The sequence below is a fragment of the Triturus cristatus genome, chromosome 11 (assembly GCF_964204655.1).
Source record: "Triturus cristatus chromosome 11, aTriCri1.1, whole genome shotgun sequence".
In the NCBI taxonomy this organism is placed as follows: Eukaryota; Metazoa; Chordata; class Amphibia; order Caudata; family Salamandridae; genus Triturus; species Triturus cristatus.
In genome coordinates this window covers 319,535,103-319,557,229 of record NC_140594.1, presented here as the reverse complement: position 1 = coordinate 319,557,229, position 22,127 = coordinate 319,535,103, and the positions used below count along the sequence as shown (strand labels likewise).

At 45.0% G+C, this 22,127-nt stretch overlaps 1 protein-coding gene across 2 annotated transcripts in view; it reads left to right on the top strand.

Annotated features, from left to right (window-relative positions):
• KSR2 (kinase suppressor of ras 2) overlaps nucleotides 1-22,127 on the top strand; it is a 1,474,574-nt gene that overhangs the window by 394,763 nt on the left and 1,057,684 nt on the right. For both annotated transcript variants that reach the window (XM_085636251.1, XM_085636250.1), the window contains exon 4: nucleotides 19,368-19,875. In XM_085636251.1, coding sequence (XP_085492377.1) covers nucleotides 19,368-19,875 — 508 coding nt within the window. The remainder of the gene's footprint in view (nucleotides 1-19,367; nucleotides 19,876-22,127) is intronic.

Genomic DNA, 22,127 nt, shown 5'->3' with positions numbered 1-22,127 from the left:
CGTCACCGCCATCCCCGACGGATACAAGATCCAAAGAAAAGACAGCCCCCACCAGGAGGAGGAATCGCCATCGCACACAAAAGCTCCCTCCGACTCTCCTCCTCCAGCACGAGCGACCCCCACTCCAACACAGAGCACCTCCACTTCAAGATCCAAACCAGCCCCAGAACCACGCTGCGCGGGACCCTTGTCTACAGACCCCCCGGGCCTCACGCCTCTTCCACCACCACCATTGCCAACCTCGTCGCACCCCATGCAATCGCCTCCACAGACTACATTCTCATCGGAGACCTGAACTTCCACCTCGACAACCGCACCACCCTCGTTGACAACCTTGCCAACCTTGGACTGAAGCAGCTCGAGGCCACCCCCACTCACAGAGCTGGACACACCCTCGACCCCATATTCGCAGGAGGGACAAACATCCACTTCAGCCACACCAGGCAGCCCCTCTGGACAGACAACCACTGTGTACACTTCACCTTCACCACCATCACAGCACCCAAACCCGCCCGTGCCTGCCACAAAGGAACATGAGCAAGATCACAGAGGAACACCTCAACACCACCCTCCTCCATGACCCCCCCCTCCGCCACGACCGACGCCAACTCCACAGCCAAAGAACTACACCGCTGGATCTCCAGCTGCGCAGGCAAGCTTGCCCCCTCCGCCACCCCGTCAATAAACACCCCCTGAAGGCCGCCTGGTTCACCACCAACCTCCAAGAAGCCAGGCGCTCCTGCAGACGCCTCGAGAAACTCTGGCGGAACAGGAAAACCACCAAAGACCAGAACACCTACAGGAAAACCATGATCAAATACCACCAGTGCATAAGGGCCACCAAGTGGACCTTCATCAAGAACAAAATCCTCACCAGAGTAAGTAACGCAAAAGAACTCTTCAACGTCATACAGCAGTTCACCTATCCCCCCAGCGAAGCCACGGACATCACACCATCCCAGGAACCTCTGCAACAAGCTCAGCTCCTACTTCCACAGGAAAATCAAGGACCTCTACGACAACTTCAGCGAACAGACTCCAGACACCACCCCCTCTTCACCACCGACAACCAGCCGACCATCACTTCCTGGAAACCTGCTACCACTGAAGACACCTCCACGACCATGAATAACACTCACTCAGTAGTCCCCATGGACCCCTGCCCACCACATATCCACCACAGAGCTGCTGCCGCCATAGCACCCGAATTAGGCCGGACCATTAACGCCTCCCTCGAATCTGGCATCTTCCCCGACGACTGGAAGCCGGCAGAGTGCAAGCCCCTCCTCAAGAAACCCTCAGCCGACCTGACGGACCTGAAAAACTACCGGCCCATCTCTCTCCTTCCCTTCCCAGCCAAAGTCACCAAGAGATTCGTCAACGCCCAGCTGACCACCTTCATCGAAGAGAATGCCATCCTCGACTCCTCCCAGTCCGGATTTCGCAGAAACCACAGCAGCGAGACCGCCCTCCTCGCCACCACCGATGACATCCGCATGCTACTTGACCAGGACCACACTGCGGCCCTCATCCTACCAGACCTCTTCTCAGCCTTCCACACCGTCTCACACCGCACGCTTGCAGCCAGACTCCACAACGCCGGTATACGAGGAACTGCCCTCGACTGACACCGAACCCACAGAGCTCAATTGTGGAGTACCCCAAGGATCCATGCTCAGCCCCACGCTCTTCAACATCTACATGGCCTGCCTCGGCGCCATCATCAGACAGCATGTGCTCAGCATAGTATCCTACGCTGATGACACCCAGCACATCCTCTCCCTCATGAAAAATCCCGAAGACACCAGACTCTGCTTCCAGGAAGGAATGAAGGACATCGCAGCCTAGATGAACAACGGGAAACATCCTTTACAACGCAGTCATTACATCGCACTACCTTTACATAGCAATCATTACATCGCAACATTCTTTACATCGCATGTCATTACAATGCAGCCATTACATCGCATGTCACTACAACGCATGTCATTACAATGCATGTCACTATAACGCAGGCATTACATCGCAAGTCATTACAATGCATACCATTACAATGCATAGTACCCTTACACTATCCAACACTTACCCTACTGTTGCACTCACTGGAGTTAGAATAGTAATTTTTACCCCTACACTATCCAACACTTACCCTACTGTTGCACTCACTGGAGTTAGAATAGTAATTATCACCCCTACACTATCCAACACTACACTATCCAACATTTACCCTACTGTTGCACTCACTGGAGTTAGAATAGTAATTATTACCCCTATACTATCCAACACTTACCTTAAATGCGATGTAATGGTATGCATTGTGATGGTATGCGTTGTAAAGGTATAATGCGATGTAATGGAATGCGTTGTAAAGGTAGTTTCTGAAAATGCGATGTAATGACATGCGATATAAAAGAATGCGTTGTAAAGGATGTTGCGATGTAAAAACTGTGTTGTAAAGGCATGCATTGTAAATGTATGCGTTGTAACGTCATACATTAGTTAGAAATGATGTCTCTCGTTGGCAGTGGTTTGCACACTGTCCAAGTAGGGACCTTAACTCTAGTCAGAGCAGGGGAGTCACACAGCTAAGATAACCCCTGCTTACCCTCTTGGTAGCTTAGCAGGAGCAGTTAGGCTTATCTCAGAGGCAAAGTGTAAAGCATTTGTACATACACACAAAGTAACACAGTAAAAACACTGCAAAAGGAGTCTACACCAGTTTAGAAAAATAGCCAATATTTATCTGAGTAAAACAAGACCAAAACGACAAAAATCCAACATACCAAAGTAAATATATTACTTTTCAAAGGTTAGATAAATGTAGTCCATAGAAATCTATGGATGCGTCACTTTTAGCACATAGAACTTTGGAATCATCAAAATCCAAAGACGAAACAGGTGCAGGGGAGATGAGGCACCAGAAAAGCAAAGCAATGCGTTGGTTCCTTAATCCCAGGGAAGGTGCTGTGTTGGTTCCTTACTGCTGCACAGGGAAGGTGATGCGTCGGTTCCTTACTGTCAGGGAAGCTGATGCATCGGATCCTTACTGGAAGGGGGTTGATGCGTCAGTCTCCAGGCACGCAGTCACAGTTCCTTATTGCTGGGCAATGTCGCTGAAGAAATTGGCGCCCAGGGACGATGTGTCAATAATCCCGACGAACTTCGGTGATGCGGTGCTCGAAACTCAAGCATGCTGCAGTTCTTCTGACACGCTGTGATGGGCAGCTGGGGCCTGCGGTGAAAGCCGTGATCAATGCGTTGATTGGGAACCGCTCTCTGGTGCTGGCAGCAGCGATGCATCAAAGGTTGTAGCAATGTGTTAACAAAAACAGAAGTTGGGAGTCGATGCTTGGATTTTCTCTTATAGTTCACCAGATTCCACCTCCAAGGGCCCAGGGACTAAATTTGGCACCACTTGGTCACTCACTACTCTCAGCAGAAGAGCCTAGGCACTGGTAGGTGATGTCTTTGATGGACTTGAGACTTCTTAATAGGAGGTAAGCACACACAACCCATTAAAGAACCTTGGAAACAGAATACAGAAAGCAAAGTCCAATCCTTTCACTCCCAGGACAGAAGCAGCAGGCCAGCACAACAAAGCAACAGGCAGAGTGTGAGTTCCTCCTACAGCATCCAGCTCTTCTTCCTGGCAGAATGTCTTTTATTCCAGAAGTGTTCTGATTTGAGAGTGTAAGAGGTCTAATACGTACACCCCTTTCTGCCTTTGAAGTAGGCAAACTTTAAAGTAAAAGTCTGTGTAGTGCACAAGTCCCTGCCTTTCCCTGACCTGGCTCCAGACACGCTATAGGGGGTGGATGCAGCTTAGTGTGAGGGCAGGCACAGCCCTATTCAGGTGTCAGTGACAACTCCTCTCACCACTCTAGCTCAGGAACGCCTATCTGGCTGGTGATGGCCCATCAGAATATGAATGGCACACCTCAGCACCCTTTGTGCGACTGTCTAGAGTGAATGAGCAAGAGCCCAACTGCCAGCCTCACCCAGATGTGGTCTCTACAGACAGCCAGGGACACAGAATGGTCAAACTAGAAAAGCCCTACTTTCTAAAAGTGGCATTCTCAAACAAGCAATTTAAAAAACAACTTCACGAAAAGATGTGTTTTTAAATTGTGAGTTCAGAGACCCCAAACTCCAAATCTCTACCTGCCCCCAATGGGACATTACACTTAGAAGATATTTCAAGGCACCCTGCATGTTACCCTATTGAAGAGATAATCCTTGCAGTAGTGAAAAATGAAATTGGCAGTATTTCACTATTAGGACATGTAATACACACTTCGGCCTACATTAGAGGTGCCTTACATGTATTAAAAGGGAAGGTTTAGGCCTGACAAGTGGGTGCACTAGCCAGGTGGACATGGCAGTTTAAAACAGCACTCACAGACACTACAGTGGCAGGTCTGAGACATATTTGCAGGGCTACTCATATGGGTGGCACAATCGGTACTGCAGGCACACTAGTAGGATTTGATTTACAGCCCCTTGGAACACCTGCCACACTTTACTAGGGACTTACTAGTAAATCAAATATGCCAATCATGGCTATACCAATCACCAATACAATTTCGACAGAGAGCATATGCACTTTAACTCTGATTAGCAGTGGTAAAGTGCCCAGAGTCCAAAAAGCAACTACAACAGGTCAGAAACAATAGGAAGAAGAAGGACAATTGTTTGTGGATAACCCTGCAAAAAAGGCCAGGTTGAACACATGTTTAATGGGCTACTTAAGTGGGTTGCACAATCAGTGCTGAGGACCCACTCGCAGCATTTAATTTACGAATGTATTACGTTACAATGCGTACATTTACAACGCATGCCTTTACAACGCAGTTTTTACATCACAAAATCCTTTACAACGCATACATTTACATCGCATACCACTACAATGAATTTTTTAAAACTACATTTACAACGCAGTCCATTACATTGCATTATATCTTTACATCGCATACCATTACAACACATACCATTACATTGCATTTAAGGTAAGTGTTGGATAGTGTAGGGGGGAAAATTATCATTCTAACTCCAGGGGGTGCAACAGTAGGGTAAGTGTTGGATAGTGTAGGGGTACTATGCGTTGTAATGACATGCGATGTAATGACATGCGATGTAATGCCTGCGTTGTAGTGACATGCTATGTAGTGTCATGCGTTGTAGTGACATGCAATGTAATGGATGCGTTGTAGTGACATGCGTTGTAAAGGATGTTGCGATGTAATGTCTGTGTTGCAAATGTAGTGCGATGTAATGGCTGAGTTGGATAGATTGTTTCCCTTTCTAACAACATGTCTCAGGGCTGCTATTGCAGCCTGTGTGTGCAATTCAACTGCCAAGTCGACCTTTCACCAATTTTTGCCAGACCCAAACCAATATTATAGATGTCTCCAAACAGTCCATAAGAGGTTAGGTAGTGTCATGCAATCCCATGTGCCATGAAAAGAGAAAAAGAACCTTCTGTATAGACTTAAAGCTCACTACACAATGCGAAAATCAATAATTACTGCTCTCAATTTGAAGAGATTTACAATTGCTGCTTTTCTTGGCAATACTCCCAGAGGAGATTTGCAAAGTGACAGTATGGAAAGTGGTCTACACTTTATTAGAACATTGTAATTTTGAGTACTCCATTGAAGAGAATGGAGTGCTCTGGGCTTCTAATGGCTGGTAGAAGCCCGGCGCATCAACATTCCAATTCCAATGTTTGTTCACAGCAACAGCTGTGAACAAAGGTCTCACAGAGCCCAAGGGAATTTCATCCCCCTAGGGCTCTGTGAGGCCTTTGTTTTACAAATTAGAACATTCTAGGGGCGGATTGTTCTAATAGCATTAAAGCCCTCCAAAGCTTGCTCTCGCGGCTTTTAAAGGCCAACTCCCTTGTTAAAGGCCCTCGCCTATAGTTCAGACCTTTAACGCTTGAGGGGGCCTTTAATGGCCTGTAGAGTCTGCCACGGCAGGCTTTAAGGCTACAGTAATATGCTGCTTTCTTGACCAGTGGTGAAGGCAAAATTATAGTGCCCCGTTTCAGATTGTAATACAGAGCCCTAAGTCTTCAATATCTCACAGATACTTATAGCCTTTGGGCTGAACAGGAACCTCTTGAAGGGTAGGGGGCCCTCTTAACATTTTGGAGACCCCACTGCACTGCAGGGGCCTGTCTTACACCCCTGTTCTTGAAAATTGCTTCTGAGCAGATTCTCAAGTAAGTCAGGTTTCTCTGTGAAAGTTCTGCATAATATTATAGTGGCATATGTTGTTTGCCTTTCCTTCTTGTTCTCTAATACTAACTTACCTGCCTCCCTTCCTTAGGGTGAATTTGCTCTTTTGCTTTACTAATCGGTGTTTATGACTACTAATGAAGACCCCTTTATGAAGAAAGAATGGGCGCCTATTTGGTATTCTAGTTCCATTTAGTGATAGGGTACCCAGCTGTAGCCTACAGGAAATCATGGTCTTGTATAATGAGAAAGCAATAGGGATCTCTACTCACGCCAAAAAGAACTGATGCTAACTGCCTAGCACTACATTGTGGGATGCCCGAAAACGACAGAGCTCTGTTCTCTTTTTTGGATTAGCTGTTTCCTTTGCCTTTTATGTTTTTAAACTGTGGTAAAGTATTAAAAAGTGATCCAGATATGTCCCTTGTTATTTAGATTTTAAAACAAGAGCTTTCTCTCTGTTAAAGGTGTTCAGGTACAGCACATCCAGCTGCTCTTGATTAATGTAATTAAGAAACCCAAAAGGCAAATTACAGGTGAATCACCATTCCTTTCCCCTGCCGTCTATGCAAACTGCTGAATGACTCTTGAAGAAAATGAGGTTGGACAGTGACCAGCACATTTTGAGAGTAGAACTAGAAAGAACTGGTTAAGTAAGTAACCACTGTGCCTCCAGTTTCATGTGCTGCCACACACAACTGCCAGTGTCAGTGTCAGGGAGTGTAACATGGTGAACAGTTCTAGATAAATATTTGCTCTGTTCTGTGACCTGGAAGCCAGCACTCCGGCTCTTTTTCTACACCCTTAACTTTAATGTTGTGACAACTTCTTTGTAACATTAGAAAAACCTATAGTTTGTTTTATAGGGACACACTTAGACTGAATGCGTGAAGTTTTCTATGTTTGTATTTACTGTTGTGGCTATGATAATAACCTTAGAGTATGTTATGTTATGTTAATTTATTTTTATAATGCGCACAGCTACCCAGCGCAGAGCTAGAAGGAGACTCTAAGAAGAAAACATAACGGAATGAAAAAGGTTATTGATTAAACAGCCAGGTTTTTAGCTGTTTACGGAAGTTTAAATACAAAGATTCCTTACGCATCAAGAGAGGAAGAGAGTTCCACAGGCGTGGGCCGAGATAGGAGAAGGAGCGACCGCCCATTCTTGCAAGCTTGATCCTGGGAGTCTCAAAAACTTCCTGAGTAGAGGAGCACAATGAACGAGCGGGTTGATCAAGGCGCACCAGATTTTGCAGATATTTAGGTGCAGTACCATTCTTTATTTTAAACATATAGCTCAGGGCCTTGAACTTTGTTCGATTTTCCACCCTGAGCCAATGCAGATCTCTCACGGCATTAGAGACAGAAGACATTCGGGAGTAGGATATTAAATGGGGGTAGAGCCGACCGAGGTCACAACTCAGCTTTGCTGGCAAAGGTTATGGTTTTGGGTTCAGCCTTTCCACTGTAAACTTAGGTCTCTGGTGAAGTGTAGAAACTTGAGGGATTTGACTCGAATGCAATTATTAGTATAACGCATTCAAAGGCATATGGGTCCCCCTGCAAAGTTTCTTTAATCAGTTCTCTCGCCGTCCCTTTTTCAAATAAAATATGCAGATTTTTCCTCGCTTCAGACTTTGAAATATAGTACATTTCTCACGGGAATGCAGGATCCAATTAAAGGGAGGGGTTTGAGGGAGGATCGGCGCCTATTAACCAAAATATGAAAAAGGTATATTACTTTACCTGCTGTAACTGAATTTGCATATCTGTTCAAGCGTTGATATAATTAAGGAGATGATCAAAAGCATGGCAGGGACAGATGTCTTTCATATCGTCCAGAGTTCGATGTTTCTGAGGCTTTCAAACTGTGGCAAAGAGCTCCCTGCTGGCGGGTGGCAGTGGCATCATTGAAATAGGGTATTTTAGAATAAAGGCATCTACAGCAAGCCGGGCCGGCTCCTGCCACACAATGGCAGCTAATGCAATTTCCATGTTAACAGGGAGGCCGTTGCTAAGGTGTCTTCGTTCCACTGTGGCTGCTCCCGCTCTTCATTCACTGTCTTTAGGGTAAAACAACACGGCAAATAACGTGGAATCTTCTAGATGATGTGAAGACAGCGAACACGACATGCGCATTGACTACTTGAAAGAACATATCATGATTTTTTTGTGGTTTTAGACCTGACATAGTTAAAAAAAAAAAAAGTTGGAAATCGAATGTATATTTTCCGAACTGGTATTGTAAATCGTTTGTTGCAAAGAAGCATCCGCGAAAATCAAAATGGTTCCACTTTTTTTTTTTTTTAACTATAAACCTATTTGTGGTAACTGTGTTCTTAAAACCTAAAGTATATCTGAGCTAGAACTAAGGTCGATTGCTAAAGTAATGCAGAATAAAGGTAAGGTACACAGATCCGCAAAGCCACCGCCGGAGGAAGATCCTTCTCATTCCTGGCAGCGAAGACCTGGAACTCTCTGCCCAGCCACCTTCGCGCGATACCTGAACACCTCTCCTTCAGAAGGCAGCTCAAGACCTGGCTCTTCGAGCACTGACCCCCCCCCCCCCCTCCCCAGCACCTTGAGACCCTTTATGGGTGAGTAGCGCGCTTTATAAATGCGAATGATTGATTGATTGAGATGAACACCTTGGACTTTCACAATGCAAAAACGGATCTTTTCCACCGTTCAATAAAGCATTTGCAATGCAATCGGTCTCACCTTTGGGACCTTATAAGTACTTAGCCATGCAGCTCATTATCCTAGGTGCTGAAACGTCTACTGTTCTCTAGAGGCTTTGACACTAATAGGCACATTACTGCAGCGTAGCCTCGTTCACATGTATCTTCAGCACATTGACATCCCCAGCCCACGGTAATCACCACAACACAGGTAAGACCCAATGACTTCCGGTGATTATTATATCTTTTTTTTTAATCACAGAAGCTCGAGGAAAAGCAGGACTAAATATCTCTACTTGCCTTTCAGTGCGTGCGGTGATGCGGGAACATGCAGTGGAATTTGTGTTTTAACACGTTATGCGATGGCGATTCGCCTGTAGAAAAGGGCCTGAATGTCCCCCCTCTTCGAAATAGCGACAGTGTGGTCATCTCGCCGCAGTTATTTTTAGTAAACCTAGAAGTGAAGAGTCCAACTCAATCATTTTGGGATGTCTCTAGAACATTACACTTTGTGGTGTGGCCTGTTGCCTTTTCAGTTTCTGAACAAAATTGGTAAAAAAGCACAAAAAAGCAAAGCCTGTTGACAGTGCCAATGCTAGTGTTTATGTAGTGATTGCTAGTGTCAATTTACCATATATTATTCGAGTAAACATGAGGTAGTACAATAACACAACACAACTGTACATTCTTTAACAAATTCAGAAGGCTAAAAATGCTTTATTAACATTGAAACCTTAGACTTCGACAGCGGCAAGCGTTCATATCTGATATTCAGTGTTCCTTGCGATTCTAAGCAGTCTGGGACTTGTAGGAACACCCTGTCACATGACTTACAGTTGTACACAGGCACAACTTGTGTTAGGGTAAGTGAAATTTGTATGTCACGTGGTTTGAGGTTTCATGTTTTCAGGAGGTGATTTGATGATTCATATTTCAGGAAATTGCCAAGGTCCCTTGTCAAAAGGAGGCATAAAAAGTGTATGAGAGGGTTGGATAAGAGATCACATCAGACTGCATGGCCTCGGGTCAGCCCATATGAAGCTGTGAGGGTGTTGAATACGATAACAGGTGTCAGACTTGCTGTGCACGAAAGGTAGATGCTGAGCTCTAAACCAGGGGCATAACACAGGCCCTTGCACCGCCTGTGGTGCAGGGGTTCCCCCAACTCTGCAGGGGCCCCCAAATCATCAATGGCCAACATATATCTGTGACATATGAGAAACTCACTTCATCACATTCAGCCAGGGGGGGCATCATTTTGCATTGCAACAGCTCTAAACACAATGGAGATGGCAGAAGGTGGCACACAGAGACTACAGGGCAGAGAGGAAGTAAGCACCAAACTGTGAAACAGATGGGTATGGGAACAAATTGAGAGAAACACTGCCTATCAGCTGGAAATTGTATTGCCCAAAGCTCGGCTTTTTACATGAAATTGGGGCCTCCGATGGTCATATCACTGAAAATACAGCATTAGAAAGCAAGCATGGGTGCATAAAATGTCAAGCCTGGGTGACGGTGTTTTACATGGGGGTGGACACAGCATTTTCTTGTGCAGACCTACTGCAGAGTTTTCATATCGAATCCACCTTCTGGAACATTACAACAAATGATCAAAAAAATACAATTATTTAAATTAACACATTTGAATTTTAAAATAAGATGAGTTTCGGTTAAGCCAAGTATCTGTGGCTTAAAGACCAAGAGTTCCACGCGTACTAATCACCGCTTCCTCACTTGGTTTAGTCCTGCAACGCTCTAATACATAAACTTTAACTGAGACATAACATAATCTTCCCTCTGCCACCTCCCCCCTTTGCTCTGTCCTTTGCCACGTGTCATCTAAATATAAAATTCCTACTATTCTTTGGCTATTTACCCCCGCCAATCCACCCACCCAAACATACCAGAAAAATAACTTCATTCTAACCTCTAGTGATAGCAGCCTCATACCCAGCCCAACTAAGCCCAGCCCCCTGTTCCAACAGAAAGGAATCATCCCCTTCCCCTGCTGTCGTTGACTGACAGTATACAGAGAGCTAGCGCCTGAGCTCCTAGCTCCCCCAACCCTCTGCCCCCCTGATTACCCTCAAACCCCCAAATTAAGCCACCACCTTGTAAAAAAGAGAGAGAATTTGGATTTTTTTTAAAAGGAGGACTATAGAAAAGAAAACCATACAATCTGCCAAAATTCGAGTTAGGACTTGCTTTGCATCCATCTCTGTGTAAAAAATAGTACAACCAGCCATCTTTAAATAATCGGGCGGGCTCCTGCAAAAATACTTGTGTACACAATGTTTTAAACGGGTCTATCAGCTGGCGAAGCTGGCAACGCCGGTCCATTGTGGCCTTGCAGAGATCCGACCTGCAGAATATAGACATTGAGTCCAGTTTGACAGGAGGTGTGGGACGGGTATTTGAGATATAACACTTGTCAAAGCATAAAATTGCCAATATATACCAGGATTAGGTGACCTGTCCTGAAGATGTTGTGGGGTGAGGGGAGGTAGTCGATGCGCCCGCTGGACCTGTGAATCGATATCCCAGTCAGACAGATCAGGGAATGCCTGCTGGAATAAACTGACTGTGTAGGCCCTGGGGTCCGAGCCGTCCCTTCCTTCGGGAACACCGAAAACTCTCAGGTTGTTTCGCCGCTGCCGATTTTCCATGTCCTCGAACTTGGCCTGTAAGGCCGTTATTTGAGCCTCTTGATTTTTAACAGATCCAGCAGTAGAAGTGCGAGATTCTTCCACAGCCTTGACCCGCTGCTGCATATTGGCGACTTCTGGTGAAAGTGAGGCAAACTTAGCAGTGACGACCATTAGTGCCTGTTTGAAATCACGGTTGTTGGCACTGGCTTGAAGAAGGCTTGAAGATAGAGTTTTTGAGCCTCCACTCTTTGGGTGGTTAAGGCCTGCATGATTTTAGTTAAAGAGGGTTCCTCGTAGTTATCGGGTCTCAAATTGTGGGCTGGCGACCCAGCCATACAGTCCGTTTGATCCACAGATGCTAGAATAGGAGACGAGGAAGCATGGACGGATGTATTGGGGGACCCACCAGAAATTCCTTTGTTACCTTCTGATTGAGCCAGGCTGGACTTGCAGTCTCATAAACAACTCGGGAGAGTTTAGGTATCTCCCCCTCCTCGGGGAAGCAGACCGGGGCGTCTAAACGGCCATGAATAGACAATATGGAGACTATGGCTATAACCTCGCCCTTAGAAGCCACCCATCTACCCAGGTAGCTAGCGCAGCCATACTTAGCTTGAGTTGGGGCCACGTTCTTAGGATGCTCCATGATAGAGACACCAGATTTAGAGCCTCCCTGTCATCACCCTCCTTTAGCCCCTCTGGCTCCTTTAAGTCCTTTGCCTCTTTAGGAGTTGTCTCCTGCAGGAGAACTGTCTAGTGCTGTTTTGGACTTGACTGCAACAATAGACTCAGTTGATTCCACAAGTTGATCTGTTCATTATAGATCAGATTCAGCAGGTTTAGGAGCATTCTGAGAGGCAGTCAATGTCCCGGGTTGTACCCCTAGTGCCTCCGGTAGATCTACCGCCGCAATTATAACAGGCTCAGTCGCTTTTGGGTCTGATGAACTCTGAAACTCAGGAAGGGCCAGTATATCAGCTGCCTGGTTAAAGTCCACGCTGGCCGAGCCATTTATCCCATCCTGTGACATTGAGCTTATACAACTTGGCCCTAATTGTAAGCATATAGTTGTTGCAGATAGAGCACTTGGTAGCAAGAGGGCCCCGGGGGAAGCAGACAGTAAGTTGGAACTCACTGTCATCTTGGGCACACCATGCGCAGGATCTTTTAGCCAGTGTAGTTGGGGCTTAGACCCTCTGTGTGCCCCTGGCCCTGATGCTCATTGTGTGAGGTAACCTCACCAATAGCAGGACTGGTGGAGGAATCGACTCAGGCGCTCCAGTCCCGCTGCTGCTGAATTCAGTGCCTCCCCGAGTGCAGCAGCCGACGGATTGGTCTACCTAGCTGAGAATCCGGGGCTGCCTCAGGTGCTTTTCCTGACCCCCCCTGTGGGGTCAGCGACGCACTGAGCAGCAGCTGCCAAAACTTCTCCACACGTCGCCGCTGCCACAGGTTCGGCAGTTCAGCCGCATCCCTTCTGCGCTACCAGCCACTGAGGAGCCATACCCCGAGAAGGTGCGGCCGAAGCAAGATTAGGATCTGTGGCAAGGCCGCGCTTGAAGCCGTAGAAGCTGCGTTAGATGAGCGGAGCCGCAAGACTCCACCTCACCGCTCTGCCACGTTAGATGTAACTGTGGACAGGTGCAGATCACAACCGGTACATCTGCGTTCAAGAAGTAGGTAGGAACAGCATTCAATCAAGCACTGTTTCCCGTAGGGATGGTGTTATTCAATTGCTTGCCATCTGAAGACTAGAGGTTGTGGGCCAGAGGACCTGTGGGAAATGGCACGGGTGTGGCTCTCCCTGGTGAAATCAATCCGCCATCTTCCTTTCCCTATAAAGACAGGTCCATGCTGAACCAAGTAGGGTTTGATGTCCTAGTTAGCACTTCCCAGTTAGTCTTGATATGCGGGGATAACTTGTTGAAGTCCAAGAATCTGCATGTTTCATTACTGGGAACTCTGGCAGATTCTAAGGGGAGATGGGCAGTAGTACAGCTGTTGACCGCTGGGCGTACATTCACCGTTTGTCTGGTTTATGCTCCCTATACCGATATCCCCAACATTTTTTATGTTCTATGTACTGAACTATTGGGGGAGGAAAGGGATTTGATTGTTATGGGGGATTTTAACTCCATTATTGATCAAAAGATTGACACTACAAATAGAAAAACACTGGGCAGAATGCGTAGAACCCGAGCATCTATCCTCAAGCTTATGCATATTCATCAACTTGACGATGTTTGGAGGACGCTCTGCCCTGCGCTGCCAGGGTTCACGTTTTATTCCAATCCACATAAACAATATTTATGTATTGATATGATCCTTGCCAAGAGATCACTCTTGGAGAATGCACACATTGAAATCTGTCCTAAAGTAACATCTGATCATAACCCCCTGGTGCTAACATTACAGAAGCCCTCGGCATCTACTCAACAACCTTGAGTATCGTACCCACCTTAGAGCAGCGTTTGGTGAATATTTAGGAAATAATAAGGGCACTGCACTTGCTCACATAGTCTGGGACTGTTTGAAAGCTTTCACTAGAGGGATGACTCTGCAGTTTATTCTGGCCCAGAATAGGCATTTATACCAAGAGATGGAACAAAATCGTCATGATTATCTCGAATTAGAGTGACTGCATGCACAGGCAGTCATGGCCAGGGATACGACAGAACTGACTATCTACTTACAGCTTCTAGATAAACAGTCTATGTTGAATAGAAGGCTTATGGAGAAAATAGCTGTTAATTTTCATAAACCTAAAGCAGTGCAGTACGAATATGGGGAGAGGTTTGGTCGGCAATTGGCTTCACAGATATCAGACAGGAAGGCCAAATTGAATATTAAATCGATAAAGGGAGAGGGCAGGCTGCTTTACACTCAGCCTCTTGAGATAGTTGAACAATTCGGAGTCTTTTATGCTAATCTTTATGGTGAATCAGTTTCAAATAGGAACAGGCTTCAAGACTATCTGCAAGAGTCATCTTCTTCGACTCAACGCCGATGAATTAGTTATACTGCAAGGTGACATATTGTCAGCCGAGGTGGAGGGTGCAATTAAGGCCCTGCCTTCAGGTAAAGCTGCAAGTGAGGATACCATTCCATTAGAATTTTATAAAGTTTTTGGGGATATTTTGGTACCAGATCTTATGGAATTAACCACCTATATTTCTAATGGAGGGCAAGCTCCAGCTTCTTGGAGTTTTACTGCTATCATCGTGTTTCCTAAGAAGAGAAAACCTTTGGAAGATAAAGGTTCCTATCGTCCCATTTCTTTAATTAACACTTGCGCCAAAATATTCTCTAAAATCTTGGCTGGGTGTCTGGCCCCTAATGTACATCGGCTACTTTCCGAACAACAACATGGGTTTGTTCCCGGCAGAGACACTGCATCTCATATTAATACTGCCATAGCAGCCTTCCACGTGCCCGGCAAATTAAAGATACAGATCAGTATGATCATGCTGGATGCTGAGAAGGCTTTTGACAGGGTAGCCTGAGAGGTACTTTGGGGGACAATGTCAGAATTCGGACTCAGACCCAGTTTATTTCTCTGGTCCAGAAATTGTATAAAAATGTGGTTGCAGTCGTTAAGCTGAATGGCTTGTCATCTACTCAATTCCCTGTTCAAATGGGGACTCGCCAGGGCTGTCCACTCTCCCCCTTGCTTTTTGCACTTTACGTTGAGGCCTTTATAAGAAACCTCTTGCAGAATACTGGGATCCTTCCAGTAAGGCTGAATAGTACAGAATTATAGGTTACCACATATGCAGACGATATTGCTGTTTATTCTGTAAAACCTGTCCTTGCATTAATTCATATAACAGACGAGGCCAAACACTTTGGTTCCTTCTTTCTCTGGTTATAAATTGAACTTAGCAAAAACCGAGACAAGCCTAAACTACCAGTCTGACATATTGCCAACATCTCTGGGGGTCACCAACATGGCTATATATTTAGGTATTTCTCTTAGCAGTCGGGTAGAGGAGCTAATCACCCTGAACTATGAAATACTCTTTAAATCTGTCGCTGTCAAATTACGCAGTTGGCATCGGCTCCCTCTTATTATTATTGGCAGGTGCAATCCAATTAAAATGAATATTTTGCCTACTTTTTTATACCTTTTTCGCTCAATTCCCCTCTGGGTCCCAAACTCTTTTTTAAAGCATCTGGAAAGTGTTATATATAGGCAGTTTTATATGGGGTTACAGACGTGCCAGAAGGGATTCTCAGCCTCATTAAACTGTCTTATAAACAAGGTGGCTTCAGGCTTCCAGACTTTAAGTTTTATTTCTAGGCTCCATTCGCTTGGTGGATGCAGAACCTCCTGAATGGACTGGAAGCAGGACTATCTTTACTGGCCTATCAATTAGGTTGTGGACCATCTATAGGATACACCCTTTATAAGACCTGTGACCCCAAATACTACAAGCGGGTTAATTTCAAGGTGATTAGGGATACAACCAGGATCTGTCGCAAGATTTGCAAGAAATTTTCTTGGCCTTTACTGCATTGCCATACTGTTTTATGAGGAAATCCAATTTTGCCCTAATGTTCCAGGATTTTGTCAGAAGAATTTGTCAGTCCTCAGGCATTAACAGGTTTGGCCAACTATATGATAATCAGGGTTTTTGGTCATTTATTGAACTTAGAGATGAGTTTGGACTTCCACATAGCTCTTTTTAAAAATATCTTCAGATAAGAGATTATTTTTTACACGGGCAAAGAGTATGAACTGCATCATATACATCTAAATTACTGGTGGGCATATACGGGAACTCTGGTTGAGGCGTCATTGGTGCATTATATCAGAAACATATTGCATCAGCTCATGATGACAACCAGCGCATACCTGTAAAATCAAGTTGGCTCTTGAACTTCAATATCATGGCTGTAGGAGTGCAGGAGTCATTAGATACCTTAGATGGAGCAGTTGCCTTCATTAATTTAAAGTTGCAGTAACGAAAGACTGCTTTTATGCTGTATTACACCCACAAGCTCATCTCTAAGTGGGTAACAGCTCGATCCTCCAGTAAGTCATACTGCCCTAAATGCAATTTCTATGCAGCAGATCTAAAGCACATGTTTTTGGATTGTCCAATGCTTAGTTTATTTTGGGAAGATGTTTGCACAACATTAGCAGCGCAATTTGGTTGCCAGTTCCGGCTTACTGCAAAGGAAATTTTCTCGGGCTCCAGCATGAGGCTATTAATTCTGATAGGGCATTATTCTCTGTTATAGTCTGTGCGCGATTGTGTATTGCCAGATCATGGATAAACTCTATTAGTCCAAATGTTAAAGAGTTTTCGGCACTGCTTAGACAGGTGTTCGAATCCAAGTTAGCCCTAGTTAAGGTTAGAGGCCCTCGTGCATGCCACAGGTTTAATAGGGTCTGGTCTAGTCTGCAATAGGTATAGTCATATACTTATTACAATTTTTTGGGGTTTATTGTTTGAATCTTATTATGTAGCATTATTATTTGTTGTAACCCTTCTGTGTTCTGTACCTCCAGTTTCTTCTTTTACTAATTATTGTATTAATCTTACTAAGTTTTAAGAAAAAGCTCTTCTTTATTGTTTTGTAGGCATCGTACTAATGGCTAAAAAAAACAAATACGCTTTTTTTTTTTTTACTTGAGAAGTGATTAAATCGATCGCAAAGTGAAGGTTTTTGAAACAGACTTTAAGCGTTGGATGCATTTGTTGGTGGTGCATTCAGATTTTACACAATACTTGAGGGGGTGGACAAATCCTGCAGATCCTTCAGGTAGAAAACTGGACCATAGAGAAACAGGCATGGATGCCACGAGCCGGGGTATTAAGCGAGACCATACCCCCTGCCTAGGAAGCTATGGGAGTTGTGTAAGGGTGTGGAGGAAACCCGCATTAGGTAATTAGAAAAATAAGTTATCTACTTGTGTGACCCTGAAAAATGGAGTTAGAGACAACATCTTTGAAAGTCCAAAATTATTTGCTTACCGTGGCTTGAATTGCTCTGCCAATGTTCTCTGTGTGAAGCAATTCAAAGATGGTGCTCTAATTACCAATGCAAACCCAGAGACTGGCGGCATGATAGTCCTTTTTCCATGGCTACATGTAGTTACCATGATGCTAGAAAGTGCATCTACAACTGCAAAATAAGAAACAAAACAAAGCGGGACGGGAATAAAGCAATAAACAACTGGAAACTACGTAATTGTGTGTTTCAGCAGTATCGTGTGCGTTGCTGGAGGGATGGGCAGCAGAGTGCCCCGGGGCAAGTAATAAACGGTACAGGACCAATTCAACAAACAATACAGACCTGGGGGTTGAGCAACAAAAGAAAGTGGGATGGGGTTGAGAAACAAAACAAAGCGGAACGGGGCTCAAGCAATAAACAACTGGAAATGACGTAATCGCATTTATGCAGACAATTCGCTCTAGGCAAACAAGTGTTTTAGTCATTACTGTGTACAAAATACAAATGCTTCCAAAACATGAACGTGGCGTCCGTGAAGCAGGCGCATTGCTGCTACACGAGCTGAGGGAAAGCCCACAAAGGCACCTAAGTAAAAACAAGGCATACAAAACGAAACAAGCAGAGTGCATGTGCAAACGCAAAGGGAAAAGCACTACAGAGTGAGGATGCACGTAATAGGCAATACTCCATGGAAGGAACAAGGCACAAGAAGGTAGGACATATAACGCTAAGCAACCATACAGAAACAAGCTTTTCTGAAGGACACACACTTTAACTAATCAGCAGCGAAGGCGAGACCAAAGCCCGTAGAAATGAATACAGCATGCCTTGCAGAGCAGTGCATGCGCGCTGCAAGGCTCGACCTTAAAAATTGATTTACAAAGGGTATCTTACAATGGCACTGCATTAATGACCAAATAATGTAGTTTTTAATTACACCTCGACATCAGTTAGGTGTATCACTATAGTCTACAAAGTTTTGACAAAAAAAGGGTTCCCACAGCCGACTAATGTTGAGCACATCAATACCAAGGTCCCGCAAATCAAAGAGTCCCGTGCCAAGCATCTCCAAGACCTGCTGCAGAAAGGTCTTACTGGAAAACCCAGGAATAAACTTTTGAAGAAAAGTAGAGGCGGCACGAGGAATGAAGTCACATATCCGAAAAGGCTATCATTTTTCTAGAAAATCCTTTATTCATCTTCAAATAGTGGTAGATACACACAGGACAACAGCCAACGCGTTTCGTTCCAATTGATGGAACTTCATCAGGGCATCAAGTTGCACAGATTTAGAACACAAACGTGTACGTGTATGTGTAGGTTCAGCAAAGGTCACTTAAATACTGCAGCGTTTCGATAGACGCTGCGGTCATGCTCGACCATACCCGTAGTATAGAGGCAAAGGTTTGCCTCTATAATACTACTACTATGCTACATGAGACGCTAATTTAAGGTCATAAAATTGTTAGTTTAAATGCCACCCAATGGAAAAGTCACATTTGTTATTATTAATTGTTATGATGTGCCCTTTCATTTTTTTAAACTTCTAAAAAGAAACACTATTCCCAACCTGAAAAAGCTGCACTTTGCCAAATGCAAGTATTAATCAATAGACAAGAAGCATTTAGGCTAAGTATTTATTCTTTGCTAATTAATCCCACATAACAAAGGTAATGTTGTGATTGGTTTCAAACGCCACAAGGAAATTACATATGATTGTATGCTTCTTCCTAAATACGTACACTAATGCCAATTGCTATTAAGTTTGAGTTTATTTGAATGCATATTTTGTGAAGTGCAGTTGTTCCTAATTAACTTTTTCTTGAACACAGGAAGCAGCTTATCCAAGCAAGACTGGGCCATCCAATGGCCGGCGATAGAACCGGGCAAAGAGAACACCCTTGTGTGCCACACAGAAAGTACTCAGTGGATCCGCACCCACCTGTCCCAGAGCCCTAAGGTCCAATCCAAGTGCATTCAGCATTATTGCCACCTGGCATCTCCTCTTGCGCCAGTGTTCACACATGTGGACAGACTGACTGTAGAAGGCTACCCTGGACTGTGTCAACACCTGGAAACCGGGCACCGCTCCTTACCCCCATCACCCCGCCAACGGCATGCTGCACATACTCCTCCAAGGACCCCCAACATCATAACAACAATGACCCCATTAGGGACACCCCCACCAGTGAGGCGAAGGAACAAACCAAAACCACCTGGAACACCACCTCCATCATCTCGCAAACTGATACACCTCATTCCTGGCTTCACTGCCCTGCACCGGAGTAAATCCCACGAGTTCCAGGTGGGGCACCGCGTTGATGAAGCTCACACTCCAAAGTAAGTGATCTCAGCAGGAAGTTGGGGTGGGAGGCATGCTTGCAGGTTATTTGCCTAGTTTACATTAAATACCTACTCTTATATGTTAATATACTCTGTGCTCCCTAAATGTATCTGTTATATATACATTATTAGGCGTAATCAGAGTCTGGTGACACAAAGTGCCACGTTTGCTGCAAGTTGTGCTTGCAGTGGTGGAGACAAGAGCAGGGACATCATCTCTTGGTATACATCTTTGAGACATTCTTTACATATTTTTAACCCACGGTAACAGCTCTTGCTTATGATAATCACATGCAATCCAGGGACTCAAGCATCAAAAGTAATTATACAATTATTTAATTGCCATAGATAGTGGGAAGCATTATAGATAAGTAAAAAATGTTTTCTATATGCCAGATGTCTTCTCTGAAGTGTGAAAGGATATTGTATGAGTTGACACCACTCAGCATCTACACCTGACTGTTCAGGTGCCCTTTCTCATTATGCAGTGCTCCGACATTGGCAGGTTCTTTCTAGCAAATGGTATGCAGTATACAAACGAGAGACCATCACTTTGCAGGACATCAATTATGTACTAGTCTGTAAAAGAACAATGGATTTGAGTATAGTTCGCTGCAACGACCCGTCCATAAGGATGGAGGGGCCATGTCACTGCTCCTTGTCGGCATAAAGAGTGTCTGTCAGGCTGAGCAAATGTCAGCCTGACAGACACTCTTTATTTTCAGGTCAGGCATTCAGGAGCTAGACTGAGCTAAATGTGCAGGCTTCTGGCTGCCTGAGCTGAGATTTGCTGGGCTGAGGATGCCAAAGCTCCTGTCGGTGTGAACTCCTCAGCTCGTCAACGGTCCTCAATGCCCTCCCCCTCATGATGAGGGAGAGCCTCAGTGATAGCCTCGTACCTGTGTACATCAGTTTTAAGCCCTCAAGTGCTGAAGTGCCCAGGGCCAAGTGTCTATCCCTAACACCTGTCACAGAGTGGGTGGGGTCAGCAGTCTCTCTGACCCCATCCTACTCTGTAACGGGGTAGGTACATCTGCCTCCCCAATTGGCTGGCCTAGGCCAATGAGGGGAAGCAGCAGTCCCAACCCTCTTGGTAACTCCAAAGATTCCCTCCCCGACAGCTGCAGCAGTTAAGTGTTGTGTTTTTCTTAATTGGTGCGTGCGTGAACGTATATGTGTTTGTGATTGAGTGTTGTGAATATGTGTGTGTGTGTGTGTGCGTGTCTGCATGTGAATGCTTGGGTGTAAGTGAGTGTACATATGTGTGTGGTCCCCCGCCACTTCTAAGCTGTACTTCACCAGCCACCACTGATAGTCCTACCCTACAAATTGAATTAACTGAGTGTGTTTGTTCACAATGAGTGGTCACCCAGTGGATCTTTGGGCTGCAAGTGTCTTCCTCTGTTTAAACTGCATCGAATTTGTGGGAAATTAAGCATATTCCCATTTCTTCATTGGTTTTTTGTTAAACTCTTGAATGACTTCATCTATCTTTTTGGTGTGGTGGTACCCTCACTCGGTGTCAGATACCCAGACCCTAATGTTGATAGTTTTTATGGTCTGTCTCTATCGATTTGTATGGGCAAGATAGAAGCGAGAATCTCAACTTCAAATAATTGCAGTCACATAGAACAAGTACTCTTGAGGTGAATATTGGGTGACCCACATACATTTTAAAGGTTATTCGCTTGTGCTTCTACCTGGTTTATCCAGGCAAGCATACATTTTTATAAAGGTTGTATGGAAGCCTGCTCTATTTTGAGATCCCACTTCTGTCCAGGAATCCCTTTAGACTCTCTAGTGCCGTCTCAACAAATGTCACCTTATTTTCAAAACATATCTTAGGGCCTGATTTAGATCTTGGTGGACGGGTTACTCCGTCACAACGGTGACAGATATCCCGTCCACCGAAATATAAATCTCATAGGATATATTTGGATTTATATTTGGGCAGACTGGATAGCTGTCCCCGTTGTGACGGAGTAACCCGTCTGCCAAGATCTGAATCAGGCCCTTCGTTTTGCACTGAAGATCCGCCAATCAATCAATCAATCACTGCATTTGTAAAGCGCGCTACATACCCGAGAGGGTCTCAAGGCGCTGGGGAGGGGGGGTGCTACTGGTCGAAGAGCCAGGTCTTGAGGAGTCTTCTGAAGGTCAGCAGGTCCTGGGTCTGTCGTAGGATGGTGGGGAGAGTGTTCCAGGTCTTGGCAGCGAGGTAGGAGAAGGATCTGCCGCCGGCGGTGGTT